At 46.1% G+C, this 16,518-nt stretch overlaps 1 protein-coding gene across 1 annotated transcript in view; it reads left to right on the top strand.

Moving 5' to 3' along the window:
* LOC145357476 (integrin alpha-E-like) overlaps positions 1–16,518 on the top strand; it is a 453,795-nt gene that overhangs the window by 40,121 nt on the left and 397,156 nt on the right. Inside the window, exons 3-4 of the mRNA XM_080210848.1 lie at positions 4,675–4,778; positions 15,050–15,117. Of these exons, the coding sequence (XP_080066974.1) occupies positions 4,675–4,778; positions 15,050–15,117 (172 nt within the window). The remainder of the gene's footprint in view (positions 1–4,674; positions 4,779–15,049; positions 15,118–16,518) is intronic.

Below are 16,518 nucleotides of genomic sequence, written 5' to 3'. Positions count from 1 at the left end.
ATTTCTTCTCATCACTGTCCTAAATGGTTTACCCTGTATCACCCCCCCCTGCCATTTTAGTTTAAAAATTAAACGAGAGGGAAGAACTACAGCTTCTGTGTAGGCCATGAGCTTGGTGCTGGATTTGAGGTTTCATTCTCCGAACTCTTTGTTCCTCAGTATCTCAGGACTGTACTGGCGCATTGGAGTAGATACTGGATTTCATCGTTGATGTAACTTCTGATGTAACCGCTGTTGGTGGATGTGGTGTTTCACGATTTTCAAAAGGCGTTTGATAAGGTGCCGCACAAACGGTTGCTTCAGAAGGTTAGGGGGCATGGAGTTAGGGGTAAGGTGTTAGCGTGGATAGAGGATTGGTTGCCTAATAGGAGGCAGAGAGTTGGTATCAGTGGGTGCTATTCTGGTTGGCGGTTGGTGACTAGTGGAGTGCCCCAGGGATCGGTGCTGGGGCGTCAGCTATTTACCATTTATATAGATGATCTGGAGGAGGGGGCTGAGTGTAGGGTGTCGAAATTTGCTGATGACACGAAGATGAGTGGAAAAGCAAATTGTGCGGAGGGTGTGGAAAGTCTGCAGAGGGATCTGGATAGGCTGAGCGAGTGGACGAGGACCTGGCAGATGGAGTACAATGTTAGCAAGTGTGAGGTTATCCACTTCGGCAGGAATAATAGTAGGAGGGATTACTATTTAAGGGCGAAAAGCTGCAGCATGCTACGGGGCAGAGGGACCGGGGGTCCTTGTGCACGAGTTGCAAAAACCTAGTCTGCAGGTGCAGCAGGTGATCAAGAAGGCGAATGGAATGCTGGCCTTTATAGCGAGGGGGATAGAATATAAAAGCAGGGAGGTCTTGCTGCAACTGTACAGGGCACTGGTGAGGCCGCAGCTGGAGTACTGTGTGCAGTTTTGGTCGCCGCACTTGGGCGGAGTGCAGAGGAGGTTCACTAGGCAGTACCGGAGATGAGGGGGTTAGACTATGAAGAGGGACTGAATAGACTGGGTCTGTACTCGTTGGAGTTTAGAAGGATGAGGGGGGATCTTATAGAGACGTATAAGATAATGAAAGGGATGGATAGGGTAGAGGTAGAGACATTCTACCCGCTCAGAAAGGACAGCAGGACTAGAGGGCACAGCCTCAAGATAAGCAGGGGGGTGCAGTTTAGAACAGAGTTGAGGAGGAACTTCTTCACTCAAAGGGTGGTGAATCTCTGGAATTCTCTGCCCATTGAAGTGGTGGAGGCTACCTCGCTAAATATATTTAAGTCACGGGTAGATAGGTTTTTGACAGACAAAGGGAATTAAGGGTTACGGGGAGAGCGCGGGAAAGTGGAACTGATCCACTTATCAGTCATGATCTTATTGAATGGTGGGGCAGGCTCGAAGGGCTAGATGGCCTACTCCTGCTCCTATTTCTTATGTTCTTATGTCTGCTTGCATTGAGAGGAGATTCCCAAAGTATGGGAAATGATCCACATTGTCCAGGGGCTCACCATGGATCTTGATAGTGGGATAAGCAGTTTTATGTGGCAAGAGTGGGCTGGTAGAGATGTTTAGCCAAAGGCCCATTCCTAATGAATGCAATGACAATGGTTTGTAGCTTGGCCTCTGAGTGCGCGCACATACAGGCATCATCTGCGCACTGCAGCTCGATGTCAGAAGTTAGGCTGGGCTTTGTTCTGACCTGGAGGCATCAGAGGTTGGACAGTTTCCAAAAAGTCATTCACTCCCTCCACTACCAACGAACAGTGGCAGCTGTATCATAGAACATAGAACATAGAACATAGAACATTACAGCGCGGAACAGGCCCTTCGGCCCACAATGTTGCGCCGACCAGTCTTATTATTAAAAAAAAACATTGACCCACTAATCTAAACCAATCCCTTTTCGTCCATAAACCTATCCACCAATCTCTTAAACGCCCCCAAACTAGGCGCATTTACAACTGCAGCAGGCAGGGCATTCCAGTCCCTCACCACCCTCTGGGTAAAGAACCTGCCCCTGACATCCGTCCTATAAGTACCCCCCCTTAATTTAAAGCCATGCCCCCTCGTGCTAGATTTCTCCATCCGAGGAAACAGGCTATCACCATCCACCCTATCTAAACCTCTAATCATCTTATATGTTTCTATAAGATCCCCTCTTAGCCGCCTTCTTTCCAGTGAAAACAACCCCAAATCCCTCAGTCTCTCCTCATAGGACCTCCCCTGCATACCAGGCAACATCCTGGTAAACCTCCTCTGCACCCTCTCCAAAGCCTCCACATCCTTCCTGTAATGTGGGGACCAGAACTGCACACAGTACTCCAAGTGCGGCCGCACCAGAGTTGTGTACAGTTGCAACATGACGCTGCGACTCCTAAATTCAATCCCCCTACCAATAAACGCCAAGACACCGTACGCCTTCTTAACAACCTTATCTACTTGATTCCCAACTTTCAGGGATCTATGTACACATACTCCTAGATCCCTCTGCTCCTCCACTCTATTCAAAGTCCTCCCGTTAGCCCTATACTCAACACATCTGTTATTCCTACCGAAATGGATTACCTCACACTTCTCCGCATTAAACTCCATCCGTCACCTCGCGGCCCAGCTCTGCAACCTGTCCAAGTCACCCTGCAAACTTTGACTCCCTTCCTCACAATCCACACCTCCGACTTTGGTGTCATCAGCAAACTTACTAATCCACCCAACTATACCCTCATCCAGATCATTAATAAAGATTACAAACAGCAGTGGCCCCAAAACAGATCCCTGAGGCACACCACTCGTAACCGCACTCCATGATGAATAATTACCATCAACCACCACCCTCTGTCTCCTATCTGCTAACCAATTCCTGATCCAAGTACCTAAATTACCATCATCTCCAAGTTGCACTGCAAGAACTCACGAAGCTTCCTTAGGCAGCACCTTCCAAATCCACAACCACTACCATCTCAAAAGAGAAGGAAATAGATACTTGGGAACACCACCACCTGGATATTCCCCTCCAAGTCACTCACCATCCTGACTTGGAAGTATATCGGAAGAAGTCTCACATCATCAGGTTAAGGTCCAACAGGTTTATTTGGTAGCAAAAGCCACTTTTTTGCTACCAAGTAAACCTGTTGGGCTTTAACCTGGTGTTGTGAAACCTCTTAATGCGTTTACCCGAGTCCAACGCCAGCATCTCCACATCTTGGAAATGTATCACCATTCCTTCAGTGGCACTGTTTCAAGATCCTGGAATTTTCTCTCTAACAGCATTGTGGGCGTGCCCACACTCCAGGGACTGCAGCAATTCAGGAAAGCAACTCACTACTACCTTCTGAAGGGCAATTAGGGGTGGGATACAAATGCTGACCTAGGCAGCAATGCTGACATCATGTAAATGAACTTTTAAAAATCACGTTCTGCAAGGTAATCCTCACCCTAGCAATGAGATGCGGCCAAGTCAGTCTATTACAAGCTTACATTCCCTGAAAAAGAACACTGCCTTCTGCTTTACAATTAACGTCCTTTCTTCCTTTGTGTTATCACAACCAGGAGTGAATCAGACAATGGCCTCTATTATATCATGGAGAGGCACTGACTTAATGGTATTATCATTGGATAATTAATCCAGAAACTCAGCTAATGTTCTGAGGACACAACAGATGGTGGAATTTGAATTCAGTAAAAAAATCTGAAATTAAGAATCTATTGATGACCATGAAGCAATCACTTTTGAAGGAAAAATAAGAAGGCAGATTAATACTTGAATGGCTGTGAATTGGGAGAGGGGAGTGTGCAGCGGGACCTGGGTGTCCTTGTGCACCAGTCACTGAAGGTAATCATGCAGGTGCAGCAGGCGGTAAAGAAGGCAAATGGTATGTTGGCCTTCATTACGAGAGGTTTTGAGTACAGGAGCAGGGATGTATTCTTGCTTCCAAAGTGAATAACTTCACATTTATCCAAATTATACTGCATCTGCAGTGATGTTCTGGAGCTGAGATGATTGAAGTCCAACCACCACAACCATCTTTCTTTGTATCAGGTACCACTCCAACCAGCAGAGAGTTTCCCCCTCGATACCCATTGATTCCTTGATGCTCTACTTGATCGAATGCCATTTTGATGTTAAGGGTAGTCATTCTCATCTCATCTCTAGTGTTCAGCTCTTTTATCCATGTTTAATTGAACCAAGGCTCTAGTGAGTTCAGGAGCTGAATGACCCTGAACACAAAGTGAGCACCTGGGAAAAAGCCTTTAACTATCCATCCTGTTTGTGCCTCCATAATTTTGTAGAATTCTGTCAGGTCTCCCTGTAGCCTCCTTGTTTCCAATGTAAATAATCTTAATTTATTCAATTTCTCCTTATAGTCAACACCCTCGACATCAGACAATATCCTTATGAACCTTCTTTCCACTCTCTCCAAAGCTTCCAAGCCCTCCTGATAGTGTGGTGACCAGAACTGCAAACAGTACTCCAAATGCAGCCTAACCAAAGTTTTATATAGCGGCAACATGATTTCCTAACTCTTGCTCTCAATGCCCAGCTGATAGGTTGTCAATGGTGAGCTCTAGTCTTTAAGTTAAATACTGACACAGTATGATGGAATAATTGTGATTTGTTTTATCTAGGGCATGATGAAACTTAGTATTTTATTTATATATTTGATTTATTTAATTTATATGTTTGTGTTTTTGTTATAGAATATTGGTCAGTTCTCCCCTGTATACCAATGACAACAAAAACTTTGGGAGAATAGAGAAATGTGATCTAAAAAGAAAATCATGTGAACAAATCAATCTCACAGGTAATACCTATCAGAACAACTTTATAGTTGACTGTTAAATTATATGTTTAGGAATTTTGGAATGCTTTCAAAAGCTCATTTTTGCTGCAAGGCTTTTCTAAGTCTCAAGTAAGAGTTCAAAAACAACTTGAATTAATATAGAATAGAACATAGAACACTACAGCACAAACAGGCCCTTCGGCCCACAAGTTGCGCCGATCATATCCATACCTACCAGGCCTATCTATAACCCTCAATCCCATTAAATCCCATGTACTCATCCAGAAGTCTCTTAAAAGAGACCAAAGACTTCACCTCCACCACCACCCACGGCAGCCGATTCCACTCACTCACCACCCTCTGAGTGAAAAACTTACCCCTGACATCTCCTCTGTACCTACTCCTCAGCACCTTAAACCTGTGTCCTCTCGTAGCGACCATTTCAGCCCTGGGAAATAGTCTCTGAGAATCCACCCGATCTACACCTCTCTACATCTTCTAAACCTCTATCAGGTCGCCTCTCATCCTTCGCCTCTCCAGGGAGAAAAGACCTAGCTCCCTCAACCTATCCTCATAAAGCATGCCACCCAATCCAGGCAACATCCTTGTGAATGTCCTCCGCACCCTTTCAATAGCTTCCACATCCTTCTTGTAGTGAGGCGACCAGAACTGCGCACAGTACTCCAAGTGGGGTCTGACAAGCGTCTTGTAAAGTTGCAGCATTACCTCCCGACTCTTAAACTCAATCCCTCGATTAATGAAGGCTAGTACACCATACGCCTTCTTGACCACATCCTCCACCTGCGAGGCCGATTTAAGAGTCTATGGACCCGGACCCCAAGGCCCTTCTGATCTTCTACACTGTTAAGAGTCCTACCCTTGATATTATACTCCTTCATCCCATTGGACCTGCCAAAATGGACCACTACACATTTATCCGTGTTGAAGTCCATCTGCCACTTCTCTGCCCAGTCTTGCATCCTACTGGGAACATGAACAATGAAGGAAATATTAAAAAATTCATTTATGGGATGTGGGCGTTGCTGGCTAGGCCAGACTTTATTGCTCACCCCTAATTGCCCTTGAGAAGGTGGTGGTGAACTGCTGTGGTCCTTGACATGTAGGTATGCCCATTGCACTGTTAGTGAGGGAATTCCAGGATTTTGACCCAGTGACAATGAAGGAACTATATTTCCAAGTCAGGATGTTGAGTGGCCTGGAGAGGAATTTCTAGATGGTGATGTTCACAGATATCTGCTTCTAGATGATAGTAGTCGTGGGTTTGGAAAGTGCTGCTTAAGGGACATTGGTGAGTTCCTGCAATGCATCTTGGAGATGGTACACATAGAACATAGAACATTACAGCGCAGAACAGGCCCTTCGGCCCATGATGTTGCGCCGACCAGTTAAAAAACAATGACCCTCTAACCTAAACCAAACCTTTTCCATCCATAAACCTATCCACAGATCTCTTAAATGCCCCCAAACTAGGCGCATTTACAACTGCAGCAGGCAGGGCATTCCAATCCCTCACCACCCTCTGGGTAAAGAACCTACCCCTGACATCCGTCCTATAACTACCACCCCTTAATTTAGAGCTATGCCCCCTCGTGCTAGCTTTCTCCATCCGAGGAAAAAGGCTATCACTGTCCACCCTATCTAAACCTCTAATCATCTTATATGTTTCAATAAGGTCCCCTCGTAGCCGCCTTCTTTCTAACGAAAACAACCTCAAATCCCTCAGTCTCTCCTCATAGGACCTCCCCTCCATACCAGGCAACATCCTGGTAAACCTCCTCTGCACCCTCTCCAAAGCCTCCACACCCTTCCTATAATGTGGGGACCAGAACTGCACACAATACTCCAAGTGCGGCCGCACCAGTGTTTTGTACAGTTGCAACATGACGCTGCGGCTCCTAAATTCAATCCCCCTACCAATAAACGCCAAGACACCGTATGCCTTCCTAACAACCCTATCTACTTGATTCCCAACTTTCAGGGATCTATGTACACATACACCTAGATCCCTCTGTTCATCCACACTATTCAGAGTCCTACTGTTAGCCCTATACTCTAGAACATAGAACATAGAACATAGAACATTACAGCGCGGAACAGGCCCTTCGGCCCACAATGTTGCGCCGACCAGTCTTATTTTTAAAAAAAAAACATTGACCCACTAATCTAAACCAATCCCTTTTCGTCCATAAACCTATCCACCAATCTCTTAAACGCCCCCAAACTAGGCGCATTTACAACTGCAGCAGGCAGGGCATTCCAGTCCCTCACCACCCTCTGGGTAAAGAACCTGCCCCTGACATCCGTCCTATAAGTACCCCCCCTTAATTTAAAGCCATGCCCCCTCGTGCTAGATTTCTCCATCCGAGGAAACAGGCTATCACCATCCACCCTATCTAAACCTCTAATCATCTTATATGTTTCTATAAGATCCCCTCTTAGCCGCCTTCTTTCCAGTGAAAACAACCCCAAATCCCTCAGTCTCTCCTCATAGGACCTCCCCTGCATACCAGGCAACATCCTGGTAAACCTCCTCTGCACCCTCTCCAAAGCCTCCACATCCTTCCTGTAATGTGGGGACCAGAACTGCACACAGTACTCCAAGTGCGGCCGCACCAGAGTTGTGTACAGTTGCAACATGACGCTGCGACTCCTAAATTCAATCCCCCTACCAATAAACGCCAAGACACCGTACGCCTTCTTAACAACCTTATCTACTTGATTCCCAACTTTCAGGGATCTATGTACACATACACCTAGATCCCTCTGCTCCTCCACTCTATTCAAAGTCCTCCCGTTAGCCCTATACTCAACACATCTGTTATTCCTACCGAAATGGATTACCTCACACTTCTCCGCATTAAACTCCATCCACCACCTCGCGGCCCAGCTCTGCAACCTGTACAAGTCACCCTGCAAACTTCGACACCCTTCCTCACAATCTACCACACCTCCGACTTTGGTGTCATCAGCAAACTTACTAATCCACCCAACTATACCCTCATCCAGATCATTAATAAAGATTACGAACAGCAGTGGCCCCAAAACAGATCCCTGAGGCACACCACTCGTAACCGCACTCCATGATGAATAATTACCATCAACCACCACCCTCTGTCTCCTATCTGCTAACCAATTCCTGATCCAAGTACCTAAATTACCACCAATCCCATACATCTGCATTTTCTGCAGAAGCATACCATGGTGAACCTTATCAAACGCCTTACTAAAATCCATATATACCACATCTACTGCCTTACCCCTATCCACCTCTTTGGTCACCTTCTCAAAGAACTCAATAAGGTTAGTAAGGCACGACCTTCCCGCTACAAAACCATGCTGACTATCTCTAATCAATTCATTACTCTCCAAATAACTATAAATCCTATCCCTTATAATTCTTTCTAAAACCTTGCCCACTACAGAAGTAAGACTCACTGGTCTATAATTCCCAGGGAAGTCTCTGCTCCCCTTCTTAAACAATGGGACAACATTCGCTGTCCTCCAATCTTCCGGTACTATACCAGAGACCAACGACGACCTGAAGATCAGAGCCAGTGGCTCTGCAATCACCTCTCTTGCCTCCCATAGAATCCTAGGGTAAATCCCGTCTGGACCAGGGGACTTATCTATTTTCAACCCATCTAGAATATCCAACACATCCTCTGTATCAACTACAATACTTTCTATTTTACACCCCTTCACCCCAGTGACCGCCTCAGCTACATTCATATCGTCCTGCGTGAACACCGAAGAGAAATAATGGTTCAATGCCTCTCCAATCTCTTCCGGTTCCACACACAACTTCCCCCTACTGTCTGTAACTGGCCCTAATCTTGCCCTGACCAACCTTCTATTCTTGACATACCTATAGAACACCTTAGGATTCTCCTTAATCCTATCAGCCAAAGTCATCTCATGCCCTCTTCTAGCCCTTCTTAACTCCCTCTTCAACTCCCTCCTAGCCAATCTAAAGCTTTCTACTGCACTACCCGAGCCCTCAAGCCTCATCCGAACATAAGCCTCCTTCTTCTTCCTAACCAACAAATCAACTTTTTTTGTGCACCACAGTTCCCTAGCCCTACCAATTCCTCCTTGCCTGACAGGGACATACCTATCACAGACCCACAGTAGCTGCTCCTTGAAAAAACTCCACATTTCAGACGTTCCTAGTCCCTGTAATCTCCTAGTCCAACCAATGCTTCCTAATTCTCTCCTAATGGCCTCATAATTACCCTTCCCCCAGCTAAAACTACTGACCCGAGGTTCATGCCTATCCCTTTCCATCACTAAGGTGAACGTAACCGAATTGTGGTCAGTATCACCAAAAAGCACACCAACTTCCAAGTCTAGCACCTGGCCTGGCTCATTTCCCAGCACCAAGTCCAATATAGCCTCACCTCTAGTTGGCCTATCTACATATTGAGTTAAAAAACCTTCCTGCACACTTTGAACAAAAACTGACCCCTCTAACGAGCTAGAGCTATAGCTATTCCAATCAATGTTAGTAAAGTTAAAATCCCCCATAACAATTACCCTATTACTTTCACTCCTAACCAGGATCGTCTCTGCAATCCTTTCCTCAACCTCTCTAGAACTTTTTGGAGGTCTATAAAAGACTCCCAACAGGGTGACCTCTCCTCTCCTATTTCTAATTTCTGCCCATACTACCTCAACAGACAAATCCTCATTAAACTTCCTCTCTGACACTGTGATATAGTCCTTGACCAATAATGCTACTCCACCCCCCCTTCTACCTCCTTCTCTACTCCGACTAAAGCACTTGTACCCCGGCACCTGCAACATCCATTCCTGACCCTGCTCTATCCACGTCTCTGAAATGGCCACAACATCAAAGTCCCAGGTACTGGTCCACGCTGCAAGTTCATCCACTTTATTGCGAATACTCCTCGCATTAAAGTATATACATTTCAAACCTCGCTCCGCCCCACCCTCACAATGCCGTGCAATGCCATCCCCTTCTATGCCCCCCTCACTTTCACCCCCTCTACCCAGGATCCCACCCCCCCTCTGAATCAGTTTAAACCACTCCGCATAGCCTTCACAAATTTACCCCCCAGGATATTTGTTCCCCTCTGGTTCAGATGTATACCATCACTCTTATAGAGATCCCATCTTCCCCAGAATGAGCCCCAATTGCTCAAGTAATTAAACCCCTCCCTCCTGCACCATCCCCTCAGCCACAAGTTCAAACTTTCCCTCTCCCTATTCCTCTCTAAACTATCCCGTGGCACAGGCAAGAGTCCAGAGATAACCACTCTGTTTGACTTGGCCTTTAGTTTCCATCCCAACTCCATGAAACTCTGCTTAATATCCCCTTCCCTTAGCCTCCCTATGTCATGTGTCCCCACATGAATTATAACTTGGGGTTGATCACCCTCTCCCCTAAGAGTCTTGAATATCCTCTCTGACACATCCTGGACCCCAGCCCCTGGTAGGCAACACACCAGCCCTGAATCCCTACCCTTACTACCAACTCTCCTATCCGTCCCTTTAACTGTAGAGTCCCCAATCACGAGGCCCAATCTCTTGCATCCCCTAGACACCTGAGCTTTTACAATAGGCTCACCCCCAGAGTCCTGCTCCCTTTGGCTATCCCCAGTTGATGCTTCCTCAACTGTAGCCTCCAGGACCGAAAACCTATTTTGGAGGGGAACAGCCCCAGGGGATTCTCCTCCCACATGCTTCTTTCCCCTCCTCTTGACATTGACCCAAGACTGATTACTAGGAGTGACTATTTCCTTAAAACTCCTATCAATGTCTCTCTCTGCCTCACGAATTATGCGGAGCTCATCTAATACCACCTCCAGCTCCTTAACACGCTCCTCCAGAAGCTTCAATCTAAGACACTTCCTACAAGTAAAATCCCCTGAAACACTACTGGATTCCCTCACCACATACATCCCACAGGAGTTGCAGCACACTGCCCGAACTGCCATCCCTGAAACAGGTAACAGCAAAAAAAAAGTAAAAAAATAAAAAAAAAACTTCCCCACACTTATAATTAGGTTAGAGGAGGTGGGAGGGTGGGATTCTCTACTAGTGTAGAGAATCGGGTATCCTCTCTGGACTAATTTATAGGGTTAGAGGCCTGAAAAAAAAACTACAACTACCGGTCGACGCCCTAGTGACGACTTCCGGTTTCTAACTAATTTTAAAAAACCGCCGAAAAAACTCGCAACTGAAACTAGAATTAAACAGTTAAGCAAAATAAACAGAAAAAAAAACGCACCTTTTTACTGCCTCCTTACTCGCTAAAATCGCTGCCTCTCGACTCTGCTCCAACGGAACAATGAGGCCGATTCGCAGTGGTGAGTGCTTTTAAACCCGAAAAAACTACAACTACCGGTCGACGCCCTAGTGACGACTTCCGGTTTCTAACTAATTTAAAAAAACCGCCGAAAAAACTCGCAACTGAAACTAGAATTAAACAGTTAAGCAAAATACACATCCATTATTCCTGCCAAAGTGAATTACCTCACACTTTTCCGCATTAAACTCCATCCTTCACATCTCGGCCCAGCTCTGCAACTTGTCCAAGTCTCCCTGTAGACTAAGACACCCTTCCTCACTATCTACCACACCTCCGACTTTGGTGTCATCAGCAAATTTACTAATCCACCCAACTATACCCTCATCCAGATCGTTTATAAAAATTACAAACAGCAGTGGCCCCAAAACAGATCCCTGAGGCACACCACTCGTAACTGAACTCCATGTCGAATACTTACCATCAACCACCACCCCCTGTCTCCTATCCGCCAGCCAATTCCTAATCCAATTACCTAAATCACCCTCAATCCCATACATCTGCAATTTCTGCAGAAGCCTTCCATGGTGAACCTTATCAAATGCCTTACTAAAGTCCATATATACCTCGTCAACTGCCTTATCCCCATCCACCTCTTTGGTCACTTTCTCAAAAAACTCAATAAGGTTAGTAAGGCACGACCTACCCTCCACAAAACCATGCTGACTATCTCTAATCAATTCATTACTCTCCAAATAACTATAAATCCTATCCCTAATAATTTTTTCTAAAACCTTGCCCACAACAGAAGTAAGACTCACCGGTCTATAATTCCCGGGGAAGTCTCTGTTCCCCTTCTTAAACAATGGGACAACATTCGCTAACCTCCAATCTTCTGGCACTATACCGGTGACCAACGACAACCTGAAGATCAGAGCCAGAGGCTCTGCAATCGCCTCTCTTGCCTCCTAGGATAAATCCCGTCCGGCCCAGGGGACTTATCTATTTTCAAACCCTCAAGGCTACCACTGTTCGTCAGTGGTTTGAATATTTAAGGAAAGTGTAGCAATCAAGCGGGCTGTTTTGTTCTGGATGGCATTGAGCATCCTGAGTGCAGTTGGAGCTGTATTCATCCAGGCAAGTGGAGAATATTTCAGCACATTTCTAACTTTTACCTTATGGATGGTGGGGGGAGATGGGTGAGGGGTAAGATTCTTTCTTGTTGGAGATGGTACTTGTCAGCCCAAGCCTGGATATTGTCCAAGCTTTTGGGCATGGACTGCTTCACTGTAGGTGGTTAGGCCGAGGACTGATTTCCTGGAGCTGAGATATTGATGCCCAACCACCTTCCTTTATGCAAGATGTGACTCTAACCACGAGAAGGATTTCCCCAATTTCCATTGATTCCAGTTTTCTCAGGCCCCATAGAATCCCTAAAGTGCAGAAGAAGGCCATTTGGCCCATCGAGTCTGCACAACTCTCTGAAAGAGCATTTTCATAGCATCATCAAATCCCTGGTTTGGCCCATTGCATCTGCATTAACTCTCTGAGAGAGTATCACACCCAGGGCCGCTCCCATCCCTATCCCTGTAAATCCACACATTTACCATGGCTAATCCATTTAACAGACACACCTTGGGACACTAAGGGGTGATTTAATATGCCCTGCACCTAATCTGCACATCTTTACACTGTGAAAGGAAACCGGAGCCTGGAGGAAACCCACACAGACATTAGGAGAATGTGCAAACCCCACACAGAGTCACCCAAAGTTGCACTCAAACCTTTTTACTGGCTTGCTCGATCCATTGATGGGTGGAGCGAGCCAATAAAATCATGTGAGAGAGAAGAAATCAGGTTCATGCCCTTTTTTTGCCCCTCACGATCTTACTGGCTCTGGATGGCAGACGCATTCAGCCTCCCACCCATTTCCAGCAAGAGGCTGAATAATTTATTTAAATTGTTTTTAAATTGTGTTTTGATTTAATGAAGTCAAGACATAATTGCCCGGCCACACTTACCTTTGTGGCCTCACCGGGAGAGATTCTCTCTGGTGAGGAAAACACGAATTGGGACCACTCATGATGGCCTCGCCGGTAGAACTGGAGGCCATTGACGTCCTCCAGAGAGATCAAGGGCAAGGGGGAGGTGCCCTTGTGCAGTGCCAACTTGGCACCCTGGCACTGCCCACTGGAAGTGCCAGTGGACAGGGCTTGTGGTGCTGTGGCCTGAAGGGGACAGGCCCAAAGGGGACAGGGCCTGAAGAGGTGGAGCCAGGCCGGGACAAGCCAATCGCCTAGGGAGGAAGAGAGGGGGCCCGCTGCACACTTTGCATTGCAATCAGTGGGGCTGGGGTGGGGGCTTGGGTGATATTTCCAGGCAATGTGGGGCTCACATTCGGCCACAGGCCTCCATGATAGCTTGGGGCATGGCTGGGCTGAGGGTGGCTGCAGCAGCAGAAGCCTGACAGGTCTCTCTCTCTCCCTCTCTCTCTGTGTCAGACCTGTCAACTCTCTGCTGTTGCAATTGCGCATATGCAGCACAGAGGTCTGCAAGTGCGCAGTAGCTCCCTCTGCTGTTACATCAGGCTGGCTGGTGATTTAAGCCTTGCCCACTCCATCTGGTGGCGGCAAATGGCCTAGGCCATTTTTTTGTTGTCTAAGTGTATAAAATTGTAGTTTTGAACTCGCCCAACCAACAGACCCGAAACTCCAATTTTCATGCTAACTTTGCATTAGAATTTTTCTGGTAAAACTCTGCCCCTGGGTTCCTGGCACTGTGAGATAGCAGTGATAACCTCTGTGCCACTATGCTGCCCATGATACCAGACTCAGGCAAATTGTTGATTGAAGCACCCAGCTGATGACGGAGCAGGCAAATCAGAAGCATGAACCCCGTGGAGAATTTTCTTCCAGATTAGTTAAAAATAGAGCATGAAAACCCACCTTCGCCGCAGAGGCAAATGCCTGTTCTTGACGTCAAAGACTGTCACTCTCACCTCAGCTCTGGATTTCAGCGCTTTTTTCCATGTTTGAACCAAGGCTTACTGAGGTCAGGAGCTGAGTGACCGTGGTGGAATCCAAACTGGGCATCATTGAGCAGGTTATCGCTGAATAAATGGCACTTGATAACTATGTTGATGACCCCTTCCATCACTTTATTGATGATTGAGAGCAGTTGGTGGGGCAGTAATTGGCCAGGTTGTGGGAATATATGAATTCCCTAATTGCCCTTAAACCCAGTCGTATGCCAGGCTATTTCAGAGGGCAGTGAAGAGTCAACCACATTGTGTAGGTCTGGAGTCACACGTAGGCCAGACCAGGTAAGGACAGCAGATTTCCTTCCTTAAAGGACATTATTGAATCTGGTGGTTTCTTGTGACAATTGATGCTAGTTTCATGGTCAATAAAACTGAGACAAACCTTCAATTCTAGATTTATTAATTATCAACAGAGTTATGAAAAATCACAGCTCCAGAGATGGATGTCAGAAGAGACAGGCTAGAATAGGCCTTGTGTCTTTTGTGACCAGTATAGTTCTGTACCATGGATGGATGAAATTTGTTGGTACCTTCTCACAAAAGTATGGTCAGTTCTTACTAACTTAATAAACTGGGATTCTGGCGTAATTAACAGTTGATGCCTATCCAATATCTGTGAGAAATTTTTGGCTCTGACCTTAGACTGTTCCAGATCTGGCAGACTGATTTAACTGTTAGAGGATTCAATTTGATGTTTGAGGGTTACTTTTGCTCATGATACTTTTGGTGAAACGCAGCAAGAAAACTTCTCTGTTTTCTTGCTGCGTATTCTTTGTAGCCATCCTCTGCATTGCACAAGGCAATATGCTTTTGCATTTTTTTTTGGTTTCAGTAGCATATGACAAACTTAAAGAAAAACAACAATAACATAACCAATGAACAGCATAGGAAGGATATAATAATGTCCATCTCTTATGTAAGGTCAGTGTGTGAAATGACAGTCTCTTGTTTTGTGTTTTTCAGAAGCTGAGAAATCTCGTATCCGGCCGGGCTTTGCAATGGCTATCAGCTTATCGCACTCACAATTCTTGGTAAATGATGAAGTGCTACATAATATGCTTGTTAACAACATTAAAGCCAATGGGGTTAAAGGGACCATGGTAGTATGGATACAGAGTTGGCGATGAGATTTTCTGGCTACGCTCGCCCCAAAGCCAGAAATTCCCGCTCAAGGTCAATGGACCTTTGTGTGGTCAACCCCCATCCACTCTGATTCCCATGATGAGAGGGTTGGAAAAATTCTACCCAGAAAGCAGTGTGTAATGATGAATAAAAACAGGAAATGCTGGATAAATTCAACAATCTGGCAGCATCCGGAGAGAGAAATTGAATTAACGTTTTGAGTCCATAAGACTGGTAAATAGCTTTTTTAGGCTGGGGAAGCGTATACAGTGGTGTTTCCCAGATGTTGGTATTAGAACTACTCCTCTTTCTGATGACTTTCTTCCCCCCTCCACTGTGTGTTTTGCGGTGCCAGAAGGCCACTTGCCGATGATGAGATTTGATGTTCCTCTGTTGTCATTGTGATTTCCCGTTGAGTGCAGCACTCACCGCTGGGAAACCTGCTGTGGGGCACAGTCTTGTGAGGACTGTAAGACCCTGTCAGCGTAAACGGCAGCGAGATTTTGGCAAACATATTAATGTCATGGCTTTGATTATGCAGCGGATAATTTTAAAGGTTGCGAGTGTTATGAAACTGAAATGTAGAGTGGAATTTCCCAGAATTTGGCAGAGTGGGAGAGCAGATGGAAAGAAGCAGCATTTATTCCCATCTGTGGCGATGGTGGATTTACGTGCCCTATTAACTAATCTGGAAGAAAATTCTCCAGGGGATTCAAGCCTCTGATTCGCCTGCCCCGTCATCAGCTGGGTACTTCAATCAACAGGTGGCTTCATTAAAGCCACCCCAGCAATCCCCAGATACTTCATGGTGCAATGCAGAGGATGGCTACAAAGAAGTCTCCCCTAGTTTCTCAGAGGTCTCCCTCACCAGACTGCTGAATGCCATGGAGAAACAACATGATGTCTCGTACCCATACACCAGTGAATCAGGACACCAACCCAGCATGGCAGGTGGTGGCAGTAGTAGTTAGCACCAACTCCCTGCAAAGTTGGACAGGCAGCAATGCTATAAAAAGATGAATGATCTTCGTTCCGTCAGGGTGAGTCACTCTTCCCTTCACTCTCAACTCTCACGCTCATCCACTGATCGCACATTTACAGGGAGCTTGCTCACTGCCAGCTCACCATCATTCTTTCCTCACACAGGCTTCATCTCCCTTGTGAGTTGTATCCTCATCACCTCGCTGCTTCCACTCACCATCCACACATGCCAGGCATCCTTATCACCTGCCAAGCACACATCCTGCTTATTGTTATGCAGGACAAGTTGGCTCATAATACAGGGGAAAGATCCCAGTTGTGAAAAGAGA

The sequence above is a fragment of the Carcharhinus amblyrhynchos genome, chromosome 23 (genome assembly GCF_965287045.1).
Source record: "Carcharhinus amblyrhynchos chromosome 23, sCarAmb.v2.hapA, whole genome shotgun sequence".
NCBI classification, from domain to species: Eukaryota; Metazoa; Chordata; class Chondrichthyes; order Carcharhiniformes; family Carcharhinidae; genus Carcharhinus; species Carcharhinus amblyrhynchos.
This window is presented reverse-complemented; position numbering and strand designations above follow the sequence as displayed.